The 26,314-nt window shown below is 36.5% G+C and overlaps 1 protein-coding gene across 1 annotated transcript in view; it reads left to right on the top strand.

The window, feature by feature from the left end:
• DOP1B (DOP1 leucine zipper like protein B) overlaps nucleotides 1-26,314 on the top strand; it is a 136,964-nt gene that overhangs the window by 35,276 nt on the left and 75,374 nt on the right. The window contains exons 12-14 of the mRNA XM_044670271.1: nucleotides 183-374; nucleotides 20,523-20,542; nucleotides 23,534-23,544. Of these exons, the coding sequence (XP_044526206.1) occupies nucleotides 183-374; nucleotides 20,523-20,542; nucleotides 23,534-23,544 (223 nt within the window). The remainder of the gene's footprint in view (nucleotides 1-182; nucleotides 375-20,522; nucleotides 20,543-23,533; nucleotides 23,545-26,314) is intronic.

Below are 26,314 nucleotides of genomic sequence, written 5' to 3'. Positions count from 1 at the left end.
TAAAGAATGATTAAATAAATGGTTGAATAAAATATTAGTTGAGTTGATCAAGGAAGAAAAGAAATGTCTCTTTTATTCTACTTATTAAATTTCAAATTAATGTGAACCTTATTCAAATCAATAAAATAAATTTATATGAGATGATAGTTTGAATTATATTCCTCTCCTCTTTTTAAAAATAGGAACTTTATTCTGAGGTACAAACTCAGTATCTCCCACAGATGCTCAGTTACATGGTGCAGTGCCTTTATGAGGAACTGGAATTTTTAACTTTGCCCGAGCTCACCCATGCCTTAAAAACTTGCTTCAAAGTGCTTAGCAAAGTGCAAATGCCTCCATCTTACTTGGATATTGAGACACAGAATGAAAATCCGGTATGTACTTATATCAATCAAAATGCTTAATGGATTGTTTCTTATAAAAAGTATTCTCTACTTTGCATGTATGATAACTAGTGTTTCTGATAAAAACAAGGAACTATATCCCTAATGCCTACATTTTTTCAGGGAAGCAAAGTATAATTAGGGAAAGATTGACATTAGTTTTAGCATCAAATAGAAATGTGTATGAGGTCTTATAACAAAGAATGCTATCCGCCTCCAGAGAAAGAACTGCTGGAGTAGGAATGCAGATGAAAGCATATGATTTTTGACTTGTTTATTTGGGTTTATGTTTTGGGGTTTTGGTTTTATAAGATTAGTCACTCACAAAAGTGAACAGTATGGAAATATGTTTTGCATAATAATAATGTATAACCTAGATTGAATTGCTTACCAGCTCCAGGAGGGAGAGGGAAAGAAGGAGGGAGACAATTTGGATCATATAACTTTGGAAATCTTATGCGGAAAGTTGTTAATACATGTAATTGGTAAAATAAAATAAAAAGTAAAAAAATAAGAACTGTTTAAGACTTACAGTATTGCTATGATTCTGTGTGTGGGGCTTATGTTATGGACATCTTGGCAGTCAGATGAAAGTCAGAGACCATTTTTCAGAATAATTTATTTTTAAGTGTATAAAATAAAAAAGATTATTATATTGGAGCCAATTATATTGAAATATAGTTATCAGATAAGTTCATAAATTACAGCTTAAGAACATATGGTTTGGGACAGCTGGTAGCACAACAGATAGGCGACCACACCTGGAATCAGGAGGTCCAGGGTTCAAATCTGGCTTCAGACACTTCCTAGATATGTGACCCTGGGCAAGTCTTAACCCTGGTTGCCTAGCCCTTGCCACTCTTCTGTCTTAGAACTGATATTAAGATAGAAGGTAAAGGTTAAAAAAATGTTAATATATGATTTAATGGGAAAAGGCATAATTATTATTCTTTACTTCATAAGGAAACTGAAGCTAAGTTGTGACTTCAGAGAGTCTAAAAGTTGGAAGGGTTCTCAGAAGCCATCCAACTCATACCTGCCCAAGGATTTCCTTGATGGCATGTTCACACAGCTAATAAATGGTACAGCTATGACCAGAATCTAATTCTTTCAGAGAAGCAGTATGGTACAGCACAAAAAGCTGGATTTGAAATGAAAAGACTTGGGTTTGGAACATGGCTCTAACAGATGTTATCTCTGTGATCCTAAGATCCTAAGCCCTCCATACCTCAGTTTCCTCATCTGTGAAATTAGATTAGACTGGTTTAATAGGGGCTCTTTAAACTCTAAAACTCTGATCCTATGATTCCTAGTTCAATACTCCTTTATGTATTTGTGTATATATTATATATGGTGCATGTATAACATATATATATATATATGTATTGTATATATGCATTGTAGATACACACAGATATATACCCATACATGTTGAAAGCTATCCAACATCTCCAAATAATCTGATAAGGAAGGCTTAGTCCATAAGAAAGTAACGGGACACAGGAGATCTTTCTATTAGCTCATAGCTGCTTCTCCGTCTCTCTCTCTCAATGAGCTTAGGATTTTATTTTTATAATGTATACCAAACCCAATTCACACACAAACACAAAGGACTTCACAGTTGTGCAGAAATACAGACTATGTCATATCAAAGCACAATAAAGTTATAGTTTTATAAAGAATTTTCTCATGAAGATAATGCTGGATGAGAAAAAAGTCCCAAGGCTGAGTCTTATACCTTATCGGGAAGAAAGCACCTGCTGGATGAGGCTTGTCTAACTTTTGTCCAGTTTTGACCTTGACTATCTGAGAACAGTTTTGAGCTTAATTTTCTGCATTTCTGTCTTAAAGAGAAACTGTTAGCCTCTTGACTGCTGATTTGCTAAGAACTTAAAACTTTCTAATGAGACTGTAATGTTTTTTAAATAAGAAAAGATGTGGATATGATATGGAGTCAAAAGAGGAGTCTCAGATTTTAATCTATTTGAGACTGTTTCTCTTATTGGCCTCCCACATATTCTCCCCTTTTTTTTCTTTTTTCTTTTTTACATTTTTAAACCCTTAACTTCTGTGTATTGGCTCCTAGGTGGAAAAGTGGTGAGGGTGGGCAATGGTGGTCAAGTGACTTGCCCAGGGTCACACAGCTGGGAAGTGTCTGAGGCCAGATTTGAACCTAGGACCTCCCATCTTTAAGCCTGACTCTCAATCCACTGAGCTACCCAGCTGCCCCTCCCCCTTTTCTTTTAAATTAAAGTGATTTATTACACAGTAAAACCTTTATTAATGAAAAGAGTCATAGAGTAGTTACAACAATCAGCTACAGCTGGATCTGATGGGATTCACCATTTATGTTATTTCTCTATGGCTCACAACACATACAGATGCACATACCTTCAACTATGGACCAAGTCACTCTGATACCAGAAAAGGTTGTGATGTTCCTACACTCCTAGACCAGGAAAATAAAAAAAGAATAATCCTTTGGCAATTTATTTTTAGATTTATAGTTTTCCATTCAAATGAGGGAAAGGGGGTTGGCATCAAACAGTATAGCATATCATTCCCTAGTTTCAGGTAATTCGTACAAAAAATTTTGCAAGAATTTCTTTAAATTTAAATTTAATCTTGAACAAATTTCACTTCCCCTTTTTAAAAGAATGATGCATGATTTTTTCCCCTTTAATGAGAGTTTCTTTCAAGATAAATTCTAGGGCACCTTGGCATTCTTTCTCATATCTGCTTTTTTTACCTTTAGCCCTGTTAGTCAAAATGCAGGTTTTTGTTAGCAGAATGTAGCATACTTTGACCTTGAATTTTGTTTTAGGCACCAAGACAACCTCAATGACTACAGAAAATGACAATCATATTCAAGCTTTGTTATGCTTTTAATAGAATATATATATATGTATATATGTTTATATACATATGTTTTATTTGAGAAAAAACTATGGTGAATTTTGATAAGTTTTATTCTGGAGCACATGATTGAAATCTCTACTGATTATTCAGACAATAACAATTTGGGACCTTTTTGGAGGTTTGTTAACTAAATTGTGCAAAAGAAAGAAAACTGTCAGATAAAGAATGTGTGAATGAGTGTGAGCAAAGTGAAGTTGGGAATTGGGCCTATGATCCAGATAATTCCTTTCAGGAACTTGATTTTTTTTTTATAGTTAAAGTGTAGAAAGCAATTCTTTATTAGACTGAGAGAATTGTGCATAGCTCAGTTAATATTCAGCTCTATTTAGACCTTTTTTAAAAGATTAATTTAGAATATTTTTCCATTGTTACATGATTCATGTTCTTTCCCTTCCCCCTCCAATAGCCAATGAGCAATTCCACTGGGTTTTACATATATCATTGTTCAAAACCTATTTATTATTATTTGCAGTAGAATGATCATTCAAAGTCAACATCCCCAATCATATCCCCATTGAACCATGTGATCAATCATATGTTTTTCTTCTGCATTTCTACTTGTACAGTTCTTTCACTGGATATGGATAGCGTTCTTTCTCATAAGTTCCTCTGGACTGTCCTGGGTCTTTCCATTTCTGCTAGTAGGGAAGTCCATTACATTCAATTGTGCCACAGTGAAGCAGTCTCTGTGTACAGTGATCTCCTGGTTCTGTTCCTTTTGCTCTACATCAATTCCTGGAGGTTGTTCCAGTTCACATGGAATTCCTCTAGTTCATTATTCCTTTCAGCACAATAATATTCCATCATCATCAGATACCACAATTTGTTCAGCCATTCCCCAATTGATGGACACTCCCTCATTTTCCAATTTTTTGCTACCACAAAGAGAGCAGCTACAAATATTTTTGAACACATATTTTTCCCTATTGTCTCTTTGGGGTATAAACCCAGCAGTGATATGGCTGAGTTAAAGAGCAGGCAGTCTTTTAAAGCCCTTTGTACATAATCAGAAACTTGACTATTGTGGAAAAGATGGTTTTAGAATTTGAAATTTGGGAGGCAGCTGGGTGGCTCAGTGGATTGAGAGCCAGGCCTGTCAATAAGGTAAGCAGTGCAAGGCGCAAGGAATGCTAAAGAGACTCTTGTTTATTAAAAATAAACTATTTATTTAAATATATATAAAGGAAAAGGATTTCTAATTCTAAGGGATTCTAACTCCACCCAAATAAACTCCCAGGTCCTGCAAGTAACTGCTCGCTTCTCCTGTGGTTCACAAGGCTACACTAATCCTCCATGATCTAACTAACCAAATTTATACTATTCTAAATAAACCTAACCACCATAACTCTTTAACTTCGCCTTTAAGTTACAAAGATAACCAAGGCTACCTGGTTGAGTCTCCATAAGAATCAGGTTAGGACTCTGAACCTTAACAGACTCATAGTCCAAACCAAAGACCAGGTATTGTTTGATCTTTTCACAGTTTAATCAATCTATAGACAGTAACAGATAAATGAACAGTGTTTCCCAAATTGGAAAAGAAAAAATTCCCCTCCTTCAGGTCTTTCCCTCAGACCGAGATAGAGAGAGGCAAAGATGTTACCTTCTCTAGCCCTGAGAGAGAAAGAAGCTGCATGTGGCTCTGTTGACTGCCAGAAGCCTACTCCTGGAATGCCACACTCAGAGAGTGTAACTGTCATAGAATAACGGTTATAACTGCCACATTTGAAATTAACACTCTCTCTCAGCTCTATTTGAAACTCCAATTCTTCTTCAAGCCAGTTTCTCTACTTCTTGTCTTTAAACTAATAAAACAATACTTATTTTCTAATATCTTATAGGCTTAAAGATGGGAGGCCCTAGATTCAAATCTGGCCTCAGACACTTCCTAGCTGTGTGACCCTGGACAAGTCACTTAACCCCCATTGCCTAGCCCTTACCACTCTTGAGCCTTGGAATTAATGCAAAAGATAAGAGTTGAAAAAAAAATCAAAATAATAAAAAACAAAGAATTTGAAATTTCCTAATCCTGTATGGACTAATCAAATTCCAGAAATTTTCAACACTTTCAATTTCATCTTGTTGCTCTGTGTATATGTACTTGTATTTTGAAAGAGGTTAAGGAAAGATAGACTCTAGACCAGTAGAACCTATGGCATGGGTGCCAAAGATGGCATTTGACCACTCTCCCCACTTCCAGTTCATTACTAGAAAGGCAAAGGGACTCTGGAGGATCTGCTCCCCTCTCCCTCTCCACTTTGCCTGATGGCATTTTTTCCCATCCTCTGCCCCTCTGCCCAGCAGCCCAATGGGAGATGTGATGATGTAAATTGATACTGTATTGATTGGGCCAGTTATTACTGATCTTGAGTAGACAGTTGCCCATCAGCTGGTATTGGATGAGATTCCATTACAGCAGTTAGGGCCTAGTTGAAAGTTTGGTAGATGGAAACTGGCTAGTGTAGTACATAGAGGGGGGTGGGGGGCATAACAGTTTTGCAGGCTTTGGCTGAGTTCTTATGTCATTTAGGAGTTTAGAATCTTGGGAAAAAGTTTCAGTTGGACCTGGGAACTTGTGGAGAGAACCAGGGTACAGCTGAGCTCCTTCTTCCCCTTCTTGAGATTAAAAACCTAGCCTAGCTTTGGAGTATTTTTTTGAGATTTGTTAATTTAGATAAAACCTTTGAATCTCCATACCCTACCTCATTTCCTACCTTAATTTCCCTTACCTAAATGTCTGATAGGAGTGAATAAGGAAAGTGAATCAGAGAATTAGTTCAAATCTGTGAGAGTTTAGCTCTAGCCTTGCAGTAATTTATCTAGAGAGGTTTTGTAGCCATCATCCTAATCCCTTTTGATTTCAAAATCACCTTGAGAGCTGAGTAAAGGCAGGGTCCTTTCTGAGACTCCATTCCTGCTTCCCTTCCCCCCCCCCCCCCCCCCCCGAGGTTTCTCTAAGCAACTGTTAGGGCTTCCTTGATCCTTTTACCCTGACAATCTAACCTGAGAAGACAATAAACCCCTTTGTGTTTAAAACAGACCTGTTGGTTACTTCATTAGTTAATTAGTAAGAAAGGGAAGAAGAAGAATAGAATCAACATACTCTGGGTTTGAAGGAAGCCGGGGTATCCATCTTGAAGGAGGTGTAACTTCAAAACAAGTCCCTTCCTGTGATATTAACTAAACCCTGTAGTTAATTTCAATCAGTCTATTTCCCTTCAGTGTTTGTCTTTAGTCTAAGTCCTAGTGTGTATGCCCTGCTGCTGTTTGCCTGTTTAGATTAGTTCATCCTCTCCCTGGCAATCCTTGTTACCTCGGTGTTATACTCCCTGAACTCAGACATTCCCTTATTTCTCCTACCACCTCAACTGCCATCCTTCATCATTGAACCTTCCTTATCCACTATATTGCCTTAACTTCCCTACTACCTAGTCTATTCACTTGAATATCTTCAGCCTTGGATCCCTTGCCTTGTCTTATTCCCTGATCCTACCAGTTATTACCCCTAGCTTCAGCCTCATATCATATCCTGCATCTCCCTATTACATCCTACCTAATTCCCATATTTCCTCCCTAGCAAGTCCCTTATAACATCCTTCCTAAATCCCCTATAACATCTGGTGAGCACAGTCAAACAAAAAACCTACCATCTTCTAAACCAAAAGAAAATGAATCTGGCAAGAATGACTTTTGTGTTCGGCAGTCTTTCCTTACTGGCTTGGTCTTTTATGTAGGGATTATACCATTTTGGGCTGGTAAAGGTACCAAATTTAATACAACAATTGATTGAAATTTATGATTATTATAAATGGTTTGCCTTTACATTAGACGAGTGTATATGCTTCATACCCACGGTTGTGGCAATTATTCTGTCTCTCTGGCACTTCATGACAGCTTATAACAAGAAACCTATGTATTATATTGCTGAAAGGAGCAGGGAAAGGAAAGAAAAGGATAAATATAGGATTGAGATACATTCCCTAATCTAAAAATACTAAACTATATTTCAGTACCCAAATGTCTCACAAGAGTCTTCTTCGTGCTTGAACTTAAACTCTTTAACTGTCTAAATATTTAATATCTAATCTTACCAAACTATTCTTATTAATTATCTCCTTAAAAATATTAGAAATCCACTGTCTCCTTTTTTTTTTTCCAGCTAGAGATCAATCCAGCCACTGTCAGGTTCCTGCAGCTAGTTCTCTCCAGGCCCTGCTATGGGCCTACTTCCCTCTGTAGTGACACAGAGAAAACTCAGTCAGTCCTCACCAATGGTCTCTTCCACAAATTTTTCCCAAATATCCAAGTGTCTTTCAAACCAACTATAACCAACTCTTTCAGGGTTTTCCAGAGGAAATATCCAGACATCTGCCCTTTGAGTATCAGATCTCAAAGAGTTTCCATTTTTTCCAACAGACCCCTTAAGACTCTTAGGAATTCTTTTAAGGAACCTCCAGGAAGATTCTAGCTGGCTTCTTAAGGTAACCCTTCAATCCTCTTTCTCTAGCCAACAAACCTGTTCCTAATTACCAAGAATCTCTAATTAGTACAAGTAATTAATTAACTCTTAACTATATTTTCCCCTGAGATCCTTTTGGAAGACATGGTCTTCCCAAATGGCTCTTACTAACCCAAATTATTCTATTCTATACCTAAACAAGCATTTTATTCTCCAAATATAACTGTTACCTTAAGTTTATACTGTAATTATTAAAACTATACCTTAAACTATAGTACTGTAACTATACTATATAAAACTATATAAACTATACTATATACATTATAACTAGAATAAACTATTCTAAAACCTATGCTAAGGACAAAAAGAGAATTACAGGGAAAAGAAAAAGAAAGTAAGGAAAAAGTTTTGCAAAATTGCAAATCAAACAATACAGTTATAGAAATTCAAAATGCAAACATTAGCAATAACACAATAAGAAAATAGCACACTGTAACTTATACTCTTACAGAAAACAAAATCCTACCTAAAAATAATAATTCAAAATGTACCTTACAAATACTATGGAAGGAAAAAAATCAAACCAACTTTTAGCTATTCTGTTGCAGGTTAAAAAACTAAAGGTAAAAAATTCAAAATCAACTTACAATGACTATGAAAACAAAAAAAAGTTTCGTAAGAAACCTATTATACATAAATATACATAAATACAAGTATACATAATATTTACACACTATTTACATATCCCCTTAAAGTCACCTGTTAGGAAAACATAAAATCCCCCATATAGTGGGTAGAAAACTTTCAAAGTTTCCTTTAATAAGGATATAAATGTGATGTTACTTTGTAGGAGTATATAAAATTCTCCCTTGAGGTAAGAATTTACTCCTAAATTTAATTTTTATACCTATTTTAATATTTCTAATACATTTTGATTAGCATCTATTTATTTATATTACTATGAATTCTAATTACTGAATTATTTAGTGTTTCAAATTATGTTATAAATTACTTCTATATATTACTAATCACTTTTAAACTAGAAAATTTCCCTACTCTATATGCTTATCATATATCTTATCATACAAGCCTCTGTTTTATACAGATCCATCTGTCATTTAAATGCAAAGTAATATCTTCAGAAATCCAGTCTTCAATCTTCAGTCTTCTTTCTTCTTCTTTTTTTAACCCTTACCTTCCATTTTGGAGTCAATACTGTGTATTGGCTCCAAGGCAGAAGAGTGGTAAGGGTAGGCAATGGGGGTCAAGTGACTTGCCCAGGGTCACACAGCTAGGAAGTGTCTGAGGCCAGATTCAAACCTAGGACCTCTCATCTCTAGGCCTGGCTCTCATTCCACTGAACTACCCACCTGCCCCCTAGTCTTCTTTCTTCTTGCAAAAGTCTTTCTTATCAGTGTTCATTGTTCATTATAGCAATGTGTGTTTAGTGCGTTTTTTAAATTAGTGCATTGTTCTTTAGTTTCCTAAGAGTTTAGCTTCCATCTCGAGGAGACCTCATAGTTACTTACTACTGGTCCTCCTGGCTGAGGACTAGTATGGTTATTTTCTCTAACCTCTCTCACATTTCTCAAATTTATTATTTCCCTTCTAATTTGATAAATAAACTTCTGACTTGAGATATAATAACTTGGGCAACCACATTTTTTCAAGTCCAACCACTAAATTTAACCTTTATAGTATGATTTCCTTTAACAATACTTTTGCTACAAAGTTGGCTGTATTCTTATTGGATGGAAAAACCTCTGACCATCTTGTCAGCTGATCTACAATCACTAAGCAATATTTGTAATTTCTTGTTTTTGGCATGTTAATATAACCTATTTGTAAATGTTCAAAAGGTATAAATGCTAGTGGCAATCCTACAAAGGCTTTTTGCCTGAATACATATTGGTTATACTGTTGGCAAACTTGACAAGATGAACAGATCTTTGAAGCAATGTTGGTAATACCAGGTGCTACACACATTTTCTTTACTGTATCCACTATGCCTTGGGTGCCAAAATGACCCTTCCTGTGTATTGCCTGGCAGATTTGACTATAGAATGTTTTGGGGAAAATAGGATTTCCCACTTTGTTGAGCTTAATATAACTTCAGGACCTTCTACTGCAGCTAGTTTCACTGTGACATCTGCTCTATGGTTTCCCCTTGCTACAAAGTCATCATTAAGAGTATGTGTTTTGCAATGGACTACAGCTGCTAAAAGTTCAGTGATTATTTTTGCATTTGCTATTATTCTCCCAGAAAATGTTAAAAATCCACGCTATAAGCAGAAAAATTCTGCTGCATGGCTTATGCCAAATGCATATTTCAAGTCTCTGTAGATTATTGCAACTCTATCTCTTGATATTACACAAGCTTGTTTTAATGCAATGAGTTCTGCAGCTTAGGCACTTAAATTGCTAGGTAGTGAGGCAAACCAGAGTCTCAAATTCTGCTACCACAGCAGCACTGGTGTACCTTATGCTTTTCCTCATAAAGGATAACCTATCAGTAAAGAGAATTAGATCAGGGTTGTTTAAAGGTGTATTAGAGAGATGTTCCTGATGTCTTTCTACTAGCTGAACCACTTTCTCACAGTCATGCAATGGTTCCCCATGAGTTAGCAAGTCTGACAATCAAGTTGCAGGATTCAAGTTGTTGCATCTTTTCAGTGTAATATTGTCATTTCCTAGCAAGTTGATCTCATATCTTGTTAGCTTTGATTTGAGAAAGCCTGGGTTCTATGTCTCAGCATCAATGCTTCCATTTAATGAGGACACATTATCATCAAAGGGCATCCTAACAGGGCAGTGGCAGCCACACCTCGAAGACATTGGAAGTGGGGAGAGGGCAGGACCCTGCAGTTATTGGATCAAGTTGTGCAGAGTAGTATGCAATAGGTCTTTGGAATGAACCTAAAGCCTGAGTGAGCACATCAGAAGCTACACCTCTCCTTTCATGGACATCGAGGACAAGTGGTTTTTTGTAGTCTAGAATTCCCAAAGCAGGTGCTGACGGTTCGCTTCTTTTGATTTAGAGATTGCTTGCAAGTGTTCTGTTGTTATCTTAAGTGGTTCTGTAACAATGTCTTTTGTTTAGTTAGTTTAGTTAGTTAGCAATTTTGTTATTTCCCCATAGCCTGGTATCCACTGTCTGTAGAACCCTGTGGTTCTCAATATTGCTCTCAGCTGTTTCTTTGTCTTTAGGGCACTTAGTTTCTGTATGTCTACAATTCTTTTCTGTGAGATATATCTGGACCCTTCTGATAACACAGATCCTGGATATTCCACCCTAGGTAGACATTATTGAACCTTGGACTTTGAGATCTTGTGTCCCCTTTTAAACAACTCAAGCAGAAGGTGTTTACTGTCTCTTTAACAAGCTTTTGCTGTTGGAGACACTAAAAGCAGGTCATCTACAAAGCGGATAAGCCTGCTCTCCCTAAAGCGAATGTTGGCAAGGTCTTCTGTTAAAATTTGGGAGAACAATGTTGGACTTTCCACGTACCTTTGTGGAAGACAACATCAGGTGTATTATGTGCCTTTCCACATAAATTCAAATATTTTCTGAGAGTCTTTATGAATAGGAGTGGAAAAGAATGCAGAACATAAATCTACCACCATGAAATATTTTGCAAGGCTGAGAATTGCTGAAATTATTATTGCAGGACTTGGAACAACAGGATGTCTTTTTACTATGCAGTGATTAATTGCTCCGAGATCTTGTACAAAACAATACACAACTTTCCCAGTCGCATCTAATTTAGGCTTCTTTACTGGCAATATTGAGGTAGTGTACTCAGATTTGCAAGGTGCTATAATCTGTTGTCTTATGAGGGATTCTATCACTGGAGTTATTCCTTCAATGGCTTCTTTAAATAGTGAGTACTGTGGAATTTTGATAGAAGTGGTCCTCTCTTAGTAATCTTTACTGGCACAGCTGATTTTAGTAACCCCACATCTGTTCATGATGTTGCCCTTAATGCCTCAAGGATATCTGCAGGGATTCCATATATATGAGTCTTTTCTGCATCTGTATCTGTTTCTGTATCTGTATCTGTATCTGGGCTTTCTAAAAACAATACTGGGAATAAATCTAATGATTCCTCTGGTAACTCTAAAGATATATCACCTACCGGGATACACACAATTGTTGCCCACAATTTACACAACAAGTCTCTCCCCACAACATTCATTGGGGAGTTGGGCATTAATAAAAATGAATGTTCCATACTCAGTGGGTCCAGGGAAGCCATCCTAGGTGGTAGCTTTTTAACCTCAAAGGGTGTCCCTGAAATCCCTACAACTTTTAATTAACTATAATAGAGGGCATAGAAGGTAATGTGGGTGGCTCACAGGTGACAGAGCTGAAGAGGAGCAGGGTGCCCAACCTACTCCCCTCCCCTTCTCTACAAACACCTCTCATCACCCACCCCTTTACCCAGCAGCCCAATGGGAGTGCTTCCTCCCCTGTCTGGGGTATGGGGGTGGAGGTTGGGCAAGCCACAGCACTCAGTCTGGGGGGGTTGGGAAGGTGGAGGGAAGGGGCCTGACACTCCATCTCTAAAAAGTTCAACATCACTACCTAGACCATGATTTTATTGTTCCTATAAGATGACAACCAATACAGAGTGACAACTCTTTAGTAGTTCAATATGGTCTTAGAGTGGACCAGGGCATTTGAAAACTTTAGTGACATGCCCAATGTCACACAGGGAAGGCTGATTTTATGGCTTGCTCTTCAAGCTGCCATGCTGTCTCAGAACATGTGCTGTTATGAAATGAAATTCCTTCTCTAATTTGGTTTAATATATTTTTAGATAGTTCATAAATCTATCAAACAACTCATGAGTTGCTAGAGCTGAGATCAAATTGTCATTCAGTGGTGATGTCGTGATGAATATCTCTGACTTTGGAGTCAGATACTCTGAGTTTGAATATCTGTTTTGGCATTTCCTAACTCTGTAGCTTTAGACAAGCTGCTTAATCTCTCTAATCCTCATTTTCTTTATCTCTAAAATGAAGGGTTTGGCCTTAAATGATTTCTAAGTTTCCTTTTAGTTCTAAAATTGATCTTTGAGGGTAGGAGCTGTTTTTCATTTTGTCTTCATATCTTCAGCATCCAACACCCTCTTACCCACAATAAATGCTTATTAAATGTTTTTTAATTGTTTTAGATTAGTATTATAAACATATATTTTATATTTGTTCAAGTATAGTTATCAAAAAGGAAACCAAGTATTATACTTAAACCTTAAAAAAATAATCAGGTTATTTGATGGTAAATGATGTTGCTTCTTCTTGATGAGTGAATTAAATCAGAAATGTTCAGTATAGGATAACACAGGATTTGAGACTATGGAAGTAATCAGTCCTGGTTGCTGGTATCTCAAGTTGACCTTTGGCCTACCCAAGCCCTATCTCAAAATTGAGATCTCTCTCAGTTCAAATCCTTCTTTTATACTTTTTCAATCAACTGTATTTTCACCTGCTGGACTCTGCCAAGCTCAGCTCATTCCAAGTTCTAAACAGCTAACTGTCAATCATTTTTCTTTTCATATTGCATTGCAAAATGTCATTATACTAGAGAGCCAGGACTAGAGATGGGAGGGTCTGGGTTCAGATTTGACCTCAGACACTTCTTTGCTCTGTGACCCCAGGCAAGGCCCCTTTTGCTTCGACCTTATCATTTTTATGCCTTGGAATCAGTACTTAATATCGATTCTAAGACAGAAGGTAAGGATTTTAAAAAAAAGAAAGAGATCTTTTTGTTCTCTCTTCTCCCTTATGGAAGGTGATATTCAATTATATAGGTGAGATAATTAAGGGTCAAAAAAGGTGAAATTATTTGTCCAAAGTCAACAAACATCTTTTTAAAAGTGGCAGAGCCAGGCCTAGAACACAAGCTTTTTTACTTCTAGGATAATGCCATTTTCATTATTTCACCATTATCTCATGCCATTATATTGGATGAAATAAAATTTAAACACACAGTGAACAGTGAACACAGTGAACAGCTGTTAGATGCTTGATAGTTTTAGACTAGTCAATCATTAAGAGACTCAAATAAGAAAAAGGAATATCAATAAATGGAGAGAAATAGAGATAAAAGAAAGCAATGTGAACTACAGGTAAGCATGTGGAAAAATAATTCCTCAAATGAGAGTACCCATTATTTTTTGATCACCTATAATGTACATCAGTTTGGGTTAACTTTTGATATTCTTGGGGTATTTATCATCTGGTTGCTAGAATTGGTCATTTTCATTTACATTTCCTTTTCTTTTGAAAGCTGAATTATGTACAAAGAGCAAGGCTATTCAAAACTATTTGGGAGTAGTAATGATGTTAGATACCACTCCAAATGCTTCAAACATGAATCATAGTTCTCACAGTAATACTTTTCTTCTGCCCCATCAACTAACCAAGTGTGTGTGCTTTATGCATTGTTAGACTACCTAACAAGTCATATTTTATATACAAATTAATAGGGAACAGGCTCTCTATTGTTAATGTCAATGTCAATTTAAACCTATTTACGTTCTGGGTAGTTGTACCTCTCCCCTTCAGAAAGCTTATAGAGTGTTTAAAGGTCAAACACTTTCTATTTGATATCATTCCCATCAAGTAGAATCATGTGATAAAACAAGATTGTGACTCTTGATGCAGAAGAGGGCTCAGTTACTGTGATAATGGCAAGTCCAAATTAGCAGTTATCATTAGTAAATTTGAGAAAATTTTAAATCCATTTTCAGCTTTAATTCTTAAAACCCAAAATGCCAAGGCTCTTTCTTGAATATTCTAAAGTGGGCTTTATTTTAACTATGTCCTAAGTCACTTTTTAGTAGTGATTATTCAGGTCATTTACACCCCCCTCCCTCCTATTGGCTATTGCTGTATAAGATGGCAGAATAATAAGCATCTCCTTAATTATAATCTAAGAACCCCCACTGTCCAATGGAGGGGACAACATGTCTGAGGCCAGATTTGAACCCAAGTCCTTCTGTCTTGAGGCCTGACACTCTATCCACTGTGCTACCTAAGTGCCCCTAGAAGACTCTGGGATTAAGGAGGACTTGGAAAGGCTTCATGCAGAAAGTGGGACCTCGGCTGATATTTGAAGGAAACTAGGTAGAGATAGGATTCCAGGCATCTGCATTGAGGACAACAGTGAAAATGCTCAGAAAAGAGAGATGGAGTGTTGGAGTTGGAGTGTCATTGGATTGCAGAGTATTTGGTGGGAGGATAAGGTTTTGGAAGAATAGAAAGGTATAAAAGAGCAACCAAAACCCAAACAGAGGATTTAATTTTTGTTCCTGCCCCTGGAGCTTACTGAATGATGCTGGGGCTTGGGGTGATGAACAGTAATATGGATCCATATAGTAAGATCAGTTTGATAGCCAATGAAAGGATTACTTGGAATGGAGAGCCACTTGGGACAGGGAGAATAACCTATGGCTGTTGCAGTATTCCAAGCATGAGACTTGGAATGAGGATCTACACCTAGATGATTGTATTGTCAGAGAAAGAAGGAAGTATATGTGATGGATGTTAGAAAGGTAGAAGGAACAGGACTTGACAACCAAATGGAAATAAGGGGTAAGAGAAAGGTAAAGAACTGAGGGGAGTATGTAGGTTTCCAGCCTTGGTGATTGGAAGGAGAGTGGTGTTCTTGACAGTAATAGGAAAGTTAGAAGGAAAAGTTTTGGGGAAAGATAATGAATTCTGTTTTAGACATGTTAAGTCTAAGTTATCTATGGAACATCCAGTTTGAGATGGTTAATGGGCATTTGGAGTTAAAAGTCAATAAAGAGATTAGGGCTGGACAAGAAGATCTAAGAGTTATCCCAGACAAGGACTAGCTCTGTGAGTTAACTGATATGACCATTTTCAGGTAAGGACAATTCTCTACCTGTGCAGAAAAAAGTGGCCAGAATGTTGAAAAGTTTAATGATTTGACTAGGGAACCTCACACATGAAACTTCGAACCCAGGTCTTCCTCGCTTTGGAGCCTACTCTCTAGCCATTATGAGGCTTCTTTTGTAAGATACAGATGATAATATAATGCATTAAAGTAATTAAAAACCTATTTTCCTTTATCCTTCTATGTTTCCTCTCCCTAATATTGTTAAGAGATTTGAGATGCCCTGAATACAGAGGAAGGGACTGAGACAAAAGTATGGTTCCAAGGAAGCACACATATTTTAGGGAAACTCAAACTTTGCTCCTTGAATGTAAAATGTAGGAAGGAGGTCAAAGAGCATTAGGCCCTTTGTAAAGAAGGCTTACCAGCAAACAGAGGGCCAACCCTATGTAAGCAAACAGCTGCTTTGCTAAAGGTTGTCTTCTTCCCTTTGACTTTTTTTTTAATGTGAAGTGGGAACCAGTTTTACATGTTTTTAACTCAATAATATAGCAAAAAAATAGGCAAAAGAATTTAAAATACAAAGTAACATCAAAGAATTAAAACATCATTAAAGCAGAGTAGTACAAGTATTGAATATGTATAAATATATAAAATTGAAGATGAATTGATAAGGAAAATAAAGTGGAAGAATCAGACCAGAATGTAACAATTTTTTTTTAATTAGCAGATAGGAATAAAACATTCTTGGACAATTAAACAAGAAGCCTTTAATTAATTGGGATTCTTGAGAGGTTATAAAACAGGAAAAGAATAAGCACCATACTTTAAGAAGTAATTGGTAACAACTTCTGAATGATGTGAGTAACAAGACAGCAGACTAGACATTTTCTTCCAGCCCTATTACTTCTCAGATCTCTCCAAAACCAACATTATGTACCAAGGATAAAGCACCTTCACCTGTTTTCATGGTCTAAGACATCTAAAATCCAAAAGGTTTTTTTAAGAAAAAACCCAGAACACAGGAACTGATGTTCATTGATCCTGAGTTCATTCCAAACCTCTCCCTAACCTCCCTCAGTACTTCTTTCCACATTGCAGCAAGACCGTACTAGTAAACCCAATGATCTAATACAGGCTGACTTCAAAGCCTGTGTGACATGAAGACCCCACTCTAGGCTGCAAACGTTTACATAGGTCTTTATAGCCAACTCGACCACAGCTCCTGAAGAGCAAAAAACACCTCAATAATGAAAGAAATAATAGAACCATCCAGGACTTCTGAATACAGAAAATTAAATTCCAATTGAAAGAATGCATAGATCACCTTATTCAGTAAAAATTAAGTGCCTTGGGGCAGCTGGGTAGCTCAGTGGATTGAGAGCCAGGCCTAGAGACAGGAGGTCCTAGGTTCAAATCCCCAGACACTTCCCAGCTGTGTGACCCTGGGCAAGTCACTTGACCCCCATTGCCTACCCTTACCAATCTTCCACCTACAAGTCAATACACAGAAGTTAAGGGTTTAAAATTAAAAAAAAAATGGACACCAATAGCTAGCTTAAAAAATAAAAGAGATTTAAAAAAAAAAAATAAAGTGCCTACTGTGTGCCAAGGGGACACAGTGGGAGGCAGTGGAATTAAGGGGGATTGAGGAAGGCTTCCTGTAGAAGATGGGATTTTCATTAAGACTTAAAGGAAAAAAAAAAAAAAAGAAGAAGAAGAAAAAAAAAAGAAAAAAAAAAAAGACTTAAAGGAAGTTAGGAAGGTCAGTAGCTGTAGTAGAGAGAGAGTGTTCCAGGCATGGATGACTGGCAGAGAGAGAGCTTGAAGCAGAGATGAAATACCTTGTTTGTAGAACAACCAGAAGGCCAACATCACTAAATCAAAGAGTATGTATTGGGGAGTAGTGGCAGTGTCAGGAGAGAAAGAGATGTATTTGAGAGATACTGCAAAGGTGAAATTGAGAAGCCTGAGCAACAGCTTGAATATGCAGAGAGAGGAGTCCAGGTTGACCCCTAGGCTTTGAGCCTGAATGACTAGGAGTGTTGACCTCAGTAATAGGAAAGGTAGGAAAGGGGGAGGGATTAGGGGAAAAGATAAGTTCTGCTTAGAGTATAATTGAAAGAAAACCCAAGAATGCAAATTCCAATTTAACAATTCAGTTTAAAATAATTAAGAACAATAATTAAGAAGAATGTAAAACATTTTTAGAAAGAAAACTAGAATTGAAAAGATTATTTGCTGCTGTATGCCTTTACAAATACAGTTGTTGGGTTGTTTTTGTTTTATTTTTTCCCTCTTATTGACTCATTATCTTTAGATCCTAAATGTGCATTTAAGAGAAATGTGCACCTGGCCTAAGACATTTTATGTAACCAACAAGATCTGATGAGATTGACTATTGGCTCATAGCTTGCTGGGAGGACAGATGGCAATGGCAAGAGAAGACAAATTATCTCAGCCTCAACCTCTATTTTTCCTAGGATTGAGATGTGGAAATTATCATTATAGAAATTCAAATTGTTAGGGGATGTGAATTGGAAAAGGTTAAGGAGTATTTTGGAATGGAAACACACTACATACGGGCTAAATATTTCCACAAGAAACAGGGATTCTTAACCTTATTCTCCTTCCCACAATCCCTGTTGTTATTGTGAATCCTGTCCAACTCTTCTTGACCCTAGGAAACATAAGCACACCTAGCCCTTCTCTCCCCCCCACTATCTCCTAGATTCTGTTCAGACTTATGTTCTTTGCTTCCATGACACTATCCATCCATTTCATCCTCTGCTGTCCCCTTCTTTTCCCTTTAATTTTTCCAACATCAGGGTCTTTTCCACTGAGTCCTGGCTTCCCGTTTTGTACCCAAAGCATTTAAGTTTCAACTTCAGTTAAAAGTTAAATATTTTCACTAATCTCTAACTGAAAATTAACATTTTCTCCAGTTATTTAAAAACATTATTCTGAAAGCACATGAGAAAGTGTTCTAAATCTCTAATAATTAGAGAAATGCAAATCAAAACAACTCTGAGGTATCACCTCACACCTAGCAGATTGGCTAAAATGAAAGAAGGGGAGAGTAATGAATGCTGGAGGGGATGTGGCAAAATTGGGACATTGATGCATTGCTGGTGGAGTTGTGAACTGATCCAGCCATTCTGGCTGGCAATTTGAAATCATGCTCAAAGGGCTATAAAAGAATGCCTGCCCTTTGATTCAGCCATACCATTGTTGGGTTTGTACCCCAAAGAGATCATAAATAAACAGACTTGTACAAAAATATTTATAGCTGTGCTTTTTGTGGTGGCAAAAAAACTGGAAAAGGAGGGTATGTCCTTCAATTGGGGAATGGCTGAATAAATTGTGGTATATGCTGGTGATGGAATACTATTGTGCTAAAAGGAATAATAAACTAGAGGAGTTCCAGGTGAACTGGAAAGACCTCCAGGAATTGATGCAGAGTGAAAGGAGCAGAGCCAGAAAAACATTGTACACAGAGACTGATATACTGTGGTAAAATTGAATGCAATGGACTTCTATACCAGCAGCAATGCAATGACCCAGGACAATTCTGAGGGATTTATGGTAAAGAATGCTACCCACATTCAGAGGAAGAACTGCAGGAGAGGAAACATATAAGAAAAACAACTGCTTGAAGGCATGGGTTGGGGTGGACATGATTGGGGATGTAGACTCAAAACTACCACACCAATGCAACTATCAACAATTTGGAAATAGGTCTTGATCAAGGACACATGTTAAAACCAGTGGAAATGTGCATCAGCCATGGGTGGGGAGAGTGAGAGGGGTGAAGGGGAAAGTAGGAGCATGAATCATGTAACCATGTTAAAAATGAATATTAATAAATGTTTAAAGAAAAAAAAAGAAAAAAAAACCATTATTCTGAAGAGGGGTCCTTAGGCTTCAAAAAGAGTCCATGACACAAAAAATATTAAGAACCCCTCTTTAGAGACTTGGTTGGCTTTCTTATGAGCCACTGAGATAATTAATAATTTGTGAATCAAGTTTGAATTTCATAATTTGAGATAATTATCTGAGAAACATTTGTTGAAAAGCTGTTTTGATGCTCTATACAATTGGGATAGATGGATATTGGTGGGAATTAAGCAGGGCTGGCCCTCCAAGAATAAGTCCCTTCATATCTGGAGGTAGAATTGGTAAGACATTCATTATCTGAAAAAGGAGTTCTTGATTGGCTTCATAATTCTGATGAGGTGAATAAAGACTATCCCCTTGTAAACATCATGCTTCAGAGGCTATCAGAGCTATGATATTGGAGGATATTCTTCCTATCTGGAACATTTGCTTGCTGTAGACTTTTCCTGGTTGTTATTTGTTAGAATTGAACAGAAATGCTTTTTTAAAAAAATTTAATTTTGTTTTCAGTTCTGAATCTTCTTCATTCCCCACTCATTGAGAAGTCAAAAAAAATTATAAATAGGTATAGTCACACCAGATAATATTAGACATGTTCCCAAGAAAGAAAGAAATAAAAAGAAGGAAATATGCTTCAATCTGATTCCATAGAAGTAGAATGGCAAATTTCATCATAAACTCTATTGAATCCGTCAAAGTTGTTTGTCTTAACAATATTGATGTTATTGTATAAATTATTTTCCTTGTTTCTTTTATCTCACTTAGCATCAGTTCATAGAAATCTTCCCAAGATTTTCTGAAATTATCTCTTTCATCTTTTCTTTCAGTTTAGTAGTATTTCATCACGTTCATATAACCTAACATGTTTAGCCAATACAATTTTCAGCTCTTTACCACTACCAAAAATAAAAAGCAAATATAAATATTCTTTTTCGACGTGGAATCTAGAAACCCCCAAACTTGTAGCCTAGAAAGATTTGATGAACCCCTATTTAGTTAGCTCAAAGGTGAAAATCCCAGGTTTGACCTTGTGAGTGATGGTTCTTTCCTGAAGGAAAGTCCAACTTCACTAATCTCAAACTAACAATAAGCCTTACTTGAGCTTGAGTGGGGATGATCATTCCCATCAGAGCCAAGCCCAAGTCAAGTGACTCTTCTTGTCTCCAGAATCCTCTCCCTATATATCACACCCTCCTTCTGAGGATGGGACTTGGGACCTTCAGCTTACAAAGACTGATGAGCTGCCTACTGCGCCAAAGAGTCTTGATACATATAAAACCCAGTGGAATTGCTCTTTGGCTATGAAAGTGGGGAAGGAGGAGAGGAGGGGAGAGAAAGAATATGAATCATTTTGGAAAAATATTCAAAATTAATTGTGAGTAAATTTAAATAAATTAAATTAAATACTTATGAGACATTCAGATGAAAACCGATAATGTCTAGTTGGTGATATGGACTCCAGAAAGAACCTAAAGCTGAATGGATGGAGCTGGAAATTACTTACATTGCAACAACAACATAATAAGCTTGTAGGAGAATGAGAAAGAATAGAGAGAAGCAGGGGACAGTGCCTTGAGGAGTACCCATAGTAGATGTGACATGGTTGAAGATTCAGCAGACTGAAGAGCAGCCACACAAGGGAGGAAAATCAAGAGAGAACAGTGTCAAGAAAACTCAGAAAATATCCAAGAGGAGAGACTAGTTGATGGTGACAATTTCTGTAGAGAGGTCAATATAACAGCTAATGTATTGCTTATTTTCCTTTAGTCTGACCTTTCTTCCTCGTTCTTTTTTAATCTTTGGTACCAGATATAACTTACTGGAGAAGGGAATTTAGAATTAATGTGATAGGAAAAAATAAGCAATTTTTAAAGTGGAATAAAAGATACAATTGCAAGAGGAGGTGAGCCAGTAGTGGAAGAGAACTGACAGGCAACCTGAGTGCTGTACTTGGGGCCCATGTAATGTAAAAAGACCTCAAGAAAGACTTTTGTGAGAAACACCTGTGGGAGAACATGGACAAGAATTCTTTAGGATTAGAAGTCATGTTGGGAAGAATATTCCCTCTGAAATCACAGATGCAGTTATTTTTAAAAGCAAATTTCCTTAAATACAGAAGGTATTTGCCATGCACAATTATGGATGTGCTATCTGTGAATTTTTAAAAGAATATTTTACACCCTCTGAAAAGCATCAGGAAATTTTATAAAAACTTTTTCATACTTTTCATGAATCAGTAAATTCCCTTTAACACCAAAAAGTTTCTGTACCAAAGAAAATTCCAAAAGAAGTATCCAGTCTTTTTTTTAAATTGCCTTGCCTTTAGGAGAGTGAGCTTCTAATGAAAGCTTTAAAACTTAATCCCTTTGTCTTCACACAATACATTCTCAAAAGCTTCCCTTTAAAGGTGTAGAGATGCCATGCCTGAATATCAGACTAGAGGTTAAATAGTATACTGTAGTTCCACATTTTTTGTTTATAGTTTTTCTTAAGCACAAAACAGCTCAGTAGTGAAAGCCTCTTTGCCCTCACACAGTCCAGAGGAGAAAGAATTATATTTTTCTTTAAAGAATTAGTCTTCACAACAACAACTTCTACAACAACAACAACAAAACTTATAAAATGGAGAAAGGCATGAAAACTTCAGAACTATATTATGGATATAAAGAAAAATGTTCCTGGTCATAGAATATATTACTAAGCAGAAAGGGCAGGGCAGCTAGATGGCCTGGTAGATGGAGAATCAGATCTAGAGACTGAAGATGCTGGTTTCAAATACTCCCTATCTGTGTGACCCTGGGCAAGTCACTTAATTCCTGTTCCTTGGAATCAATACTTAGTATGATTCTAAAATAGAAGATAAGGGTTTAAAAAAAACAAACAGAAAAGACATAGTGTATATGTTCTGTATTTTTTTATCCAACGTCTAAACAAAATTTTCCCAATGTTATGATTAAAAATTATCTCAAGTGTGATAACACATGTATAAACCAGTGGAATTGCTTGTCAGCTCTGAGATGGGGGAGATAATGGTAAAGAATCATAAATCATTTAACAATGGAAAAATACTTTAAAAAATAAATAAAATCATCTCAAGAGGCTGAAATTTTGGTAAGAATACCAGTTTATTGATTATAATCATAACCAATAAAATGACATGGGTCAATGGCTCGCTTAATGACCAGAGATACTGAAGCTAGATCTAGCAGATAAACAGGAGCTCATTATTCAGCCCCTCTCAGGAACTTTCCCAGACATCTCCTATTGGGAAATAGGAGGTGGTCCATCAAACTATCCCTTCTCCTCCCCATGTCTTTGGGCTCACATACACAAGAAAAGAATCCTGGTGCCCTCCATTTATTAACTAAATTCTGTTAAAAGGAAAGGCATTAATTGGGGTTCCCTAGGACAAAGAAAATGCAAAAAGCGGCAGACTGAATTGTATCTCTGGCCCAGAACCCAGACACAGAAATACACAGTAATTGTAGAAATTGATTGGGGCCTTCCTAATCTGGGGTCCTGATGTAGGAATTAATACAGTTTATGAAATCCTCAAACCAATATAAATCAAGCAGCAAGTTCAAAATTACCTTTTTTCTCTACACCACAGAAAGCATCATCCAGCAAACAGATATGTGTATTTCATAACTTTTGTGTTCCCATTTTTCAGTTCATTCTCTGGAGTTGAACATTAACAAGTTATTCTTCAAATATCAAATCTGTAGGTTTATATAATATTCTTTTCATTCTACTCATTTCACTCTTCATTAACTCATAGTTCTTTCCAAGTTTCTAAAAAAATTAATCTACTCATCATTTCTTTTTTGTGTGGTTAAAGGTTTTTTTAAATTTCCATATTATTCATTTTTATAAGTGAATAATCTTGTAAAACCAAAACTCCAAATCATATACCCAGATAAACAAGTGATAAATCATATGTTTTCATCTGCATTCCCACTCCAACAGTTCTTTCTCTGGGGTAGATAGCATTCTTTTTTTTAAGTCTCTCAGAATTGTCTTGGGTAACTGCATTGCTGTTAGTAGCAAAATTGCTGTTACTATGTATAATGTTCTCCTGGCTCTGCTTATTTTACTCTGCATCGGTTCATGGAAGTCTTTCCAGCTCTTTCTGAAATCATCCTGTTCACCATTCCTTATCTGCTCATCATTTCTTATGGTGCATTAGAATTCCATCACAATCCTATACCACATTTTGTTTAGCCATTCCCCAGTCGATGGACATCCCCTTGATTTCCAGTTCTTTATTGCCACAGAAAACTGTTATGAATATTTTGTTACACATAGGTTCTTTTCCTCTTCCCCTGATCTCATTTGGAAATAGACCCAGCAATAGTATACCTTAGTTTTATACTTCTTTGGGCGTGATTCCAAATTCTTCTCCCAATATTACTTTAAATAATATTAATCTTCAGCATTATATTGACAAACATATGGGACAGGTAAATAGCACAGTGTTTGATAGAGCTCCAGGGCCTGGAAACTAGAAGACCTGGGTTCAAATCTGGACTCCAACACTTCTGGGGCAAGTCACTAAACTCCATTCGCCTACCCCTTACCCTTCTGTCTTAGATTTGTTACTAAAATAGAAAGTAAGGGCTTAAACTTCCCCCCAAAAAACCTCCAACAATATATTAGTCTAGTTTATGGGAGATGTGAAATGATCCATTGCAGAAATATGTTACAGAGGACCTGGAAGCCAGAGTCAAACTTCAAGTCATTCTAATTGCACCTGCCTGATTTTTCTGAATCTTTAATGTTACTGTATAAAGACCCTTGAGTTGAGGAGCTTTTGTTTATAAATAGAAACCTTCCATAGGTGACATAGTATTAACAAGGTACTAGAAACTCCCTGAAAGACCCAAGGACAGGTTTTCTGGACAAGGGCTCCCTGGGTTAGTCTGTATGAATTTATTAAGTGTATACTATGTGCTCACTGTGCTGGGGAAAGATAACAAAAGAGAAGGTGGTAAAGAAAGTCCTGCGTGCAGCTTAGAGAGGAATGGGACAATACTCACCTGTACATAGACTATACTTATAATTTTCCACAGTCTGCAATGTCCCAACTTTTTCTGAGCCCAAATTCAGCCTTACAATATATAATTATAATTATTGTAATTATATAATTATATTTTTAAATTTTAGATAATTATAATATGGTTATAATTAATGTAATATAATTATTATATTATAGGAAATGTTAATATTCTAGAAATATAATTAATATACTAATATTTGTATTATAATAACTACAATATAATTAGAATAGTTTGTGTGAACTATTTGTTCATAACCTTTTTACCCATTACTACTTAGAGGCACCTAGGCAGCACTGGAGCACTGGAATCAGGGAGGTCTGAGATATAAGTAGGCACCAACAGGTTGTTCTACTTTAGTTTCATCTTCTATAAAGTGAGGATACCTACCTCCCAGGGTTGTTGTAAGGATCAAATGAGATAATATTTGTTTTTTAAATAAAATTTTATTGATATTTTCTATTTCTTATATTATCATAGTATCCCATGGTATCCCTCCCTTTTCTCCTCCCTGAAAGTCATTCCATATGAAAAATTTTTTTGGAAAGGTGAAAAAAAAAGTCATCACCCCTGATCAATACATTGGAAAAGTCTAAAAACACATACCATACCATGTATAACAACTCTAGACTTAAGTAACACTTTGTAATTGAATCTATACAAGCCTTTTATGGGCCTTAGAAAGTTGATCCCCAGATATTTTATGCATTTCATAATAATAGTTCCTTAGGATAGGATTTCTCTTTCTATTATACTTCTTATATTTTGTTATTGTTACACAGAAATGCTTTTGATTTTTGAGGATGTATTTTGGAACCTGCAACTATTGCAGTAGAAAGGGGCAGGAGAGAATGGGGCACAGGAGGGGGTTTTGGTGCCACCTGAAATTGGTTCTTTGGGTTTGCTATTGTAACCTCATTGTCCATGGCAGAGGAGGGAAGAGGAAAAGTGCTAAGTGAGCTCAGGAGGAGTAGGCATCAGCTCCTGGGCTTCCGGGTTGTGGCTTTGTTGGTGATGGTTGGTTTGTTTTTTTTTTAAGGTTCTTTTGGATTCTGAGTGGCCCCTAGACCATGGAAATAGCTGAAGTTGCTTTATCTTTGGCACATAATTTCTGTTTTAAATTGGTTTGAGAGGTTGTGTAGCAACACAAAAAATATCATCTGCCATTTTGTTTTTCACCTGACCCAGAAATTCAAATAAGATAATATTTGAGGTATGTTTCTCACCGTGTCTAGCACCCAGCAGTCATTATATAAATGTTAACTATTATTATTTTCACTATTGCCATCATCATCATTGTGGTAGTAAGTCATTGTGGGTAACATGCTGAATTTGGAGCCAGGAAGACTTGAATTAGTTCTATGACCCAAGGAAGTCACTTGATCTCTTTAAGCCTCAATTTCCTTCTCTGTAAAATGAATGAGTTACCTCTAAATTTCCTTATAGTCCTAAGTTAATAATCTTATATCTTGGATATTAAACCCTCTTCAGAGATATTTGATTTAAAGATTATTTTCTTAATCAACAACGACTCTTCCTCTTTCAGCTGAATTGTTTTTATTTATGCAAAAGCTGTTCAATTTCATGTAACTGAAGTTATATGCTTTATCTTGTGGTTTCTATTTCTTGTTTAATTAAGATTTCTCTTATTAGCTAAAGATATGAACAAAACCTCTATCCATTTCTTAATATAGCTGAGTATCTATCCACTTGGAACTCTATCGTGGGATGTGTCATG

Source organism: Gracilinanus agilis, chromosome 3 (genome assembly GCF_016433145.1).
Source record: "Gracilinanus agilis isolate LMUSP501 chromosome 3, AgileGrace, whole genome shotgun sequence".
Taxonomy (NCBI): Eukaryota; Metazoa; Chordata; class Mammalia; order Didelphimorphia; family Didelphidae; genus Gracilinanus; species Gracilinanus agilis.
The sequence above is the reverse complement of the archived record's forward strand: the minus strand, read 5'-3'. Positions and strand labels throughout refer to the sequence as shown.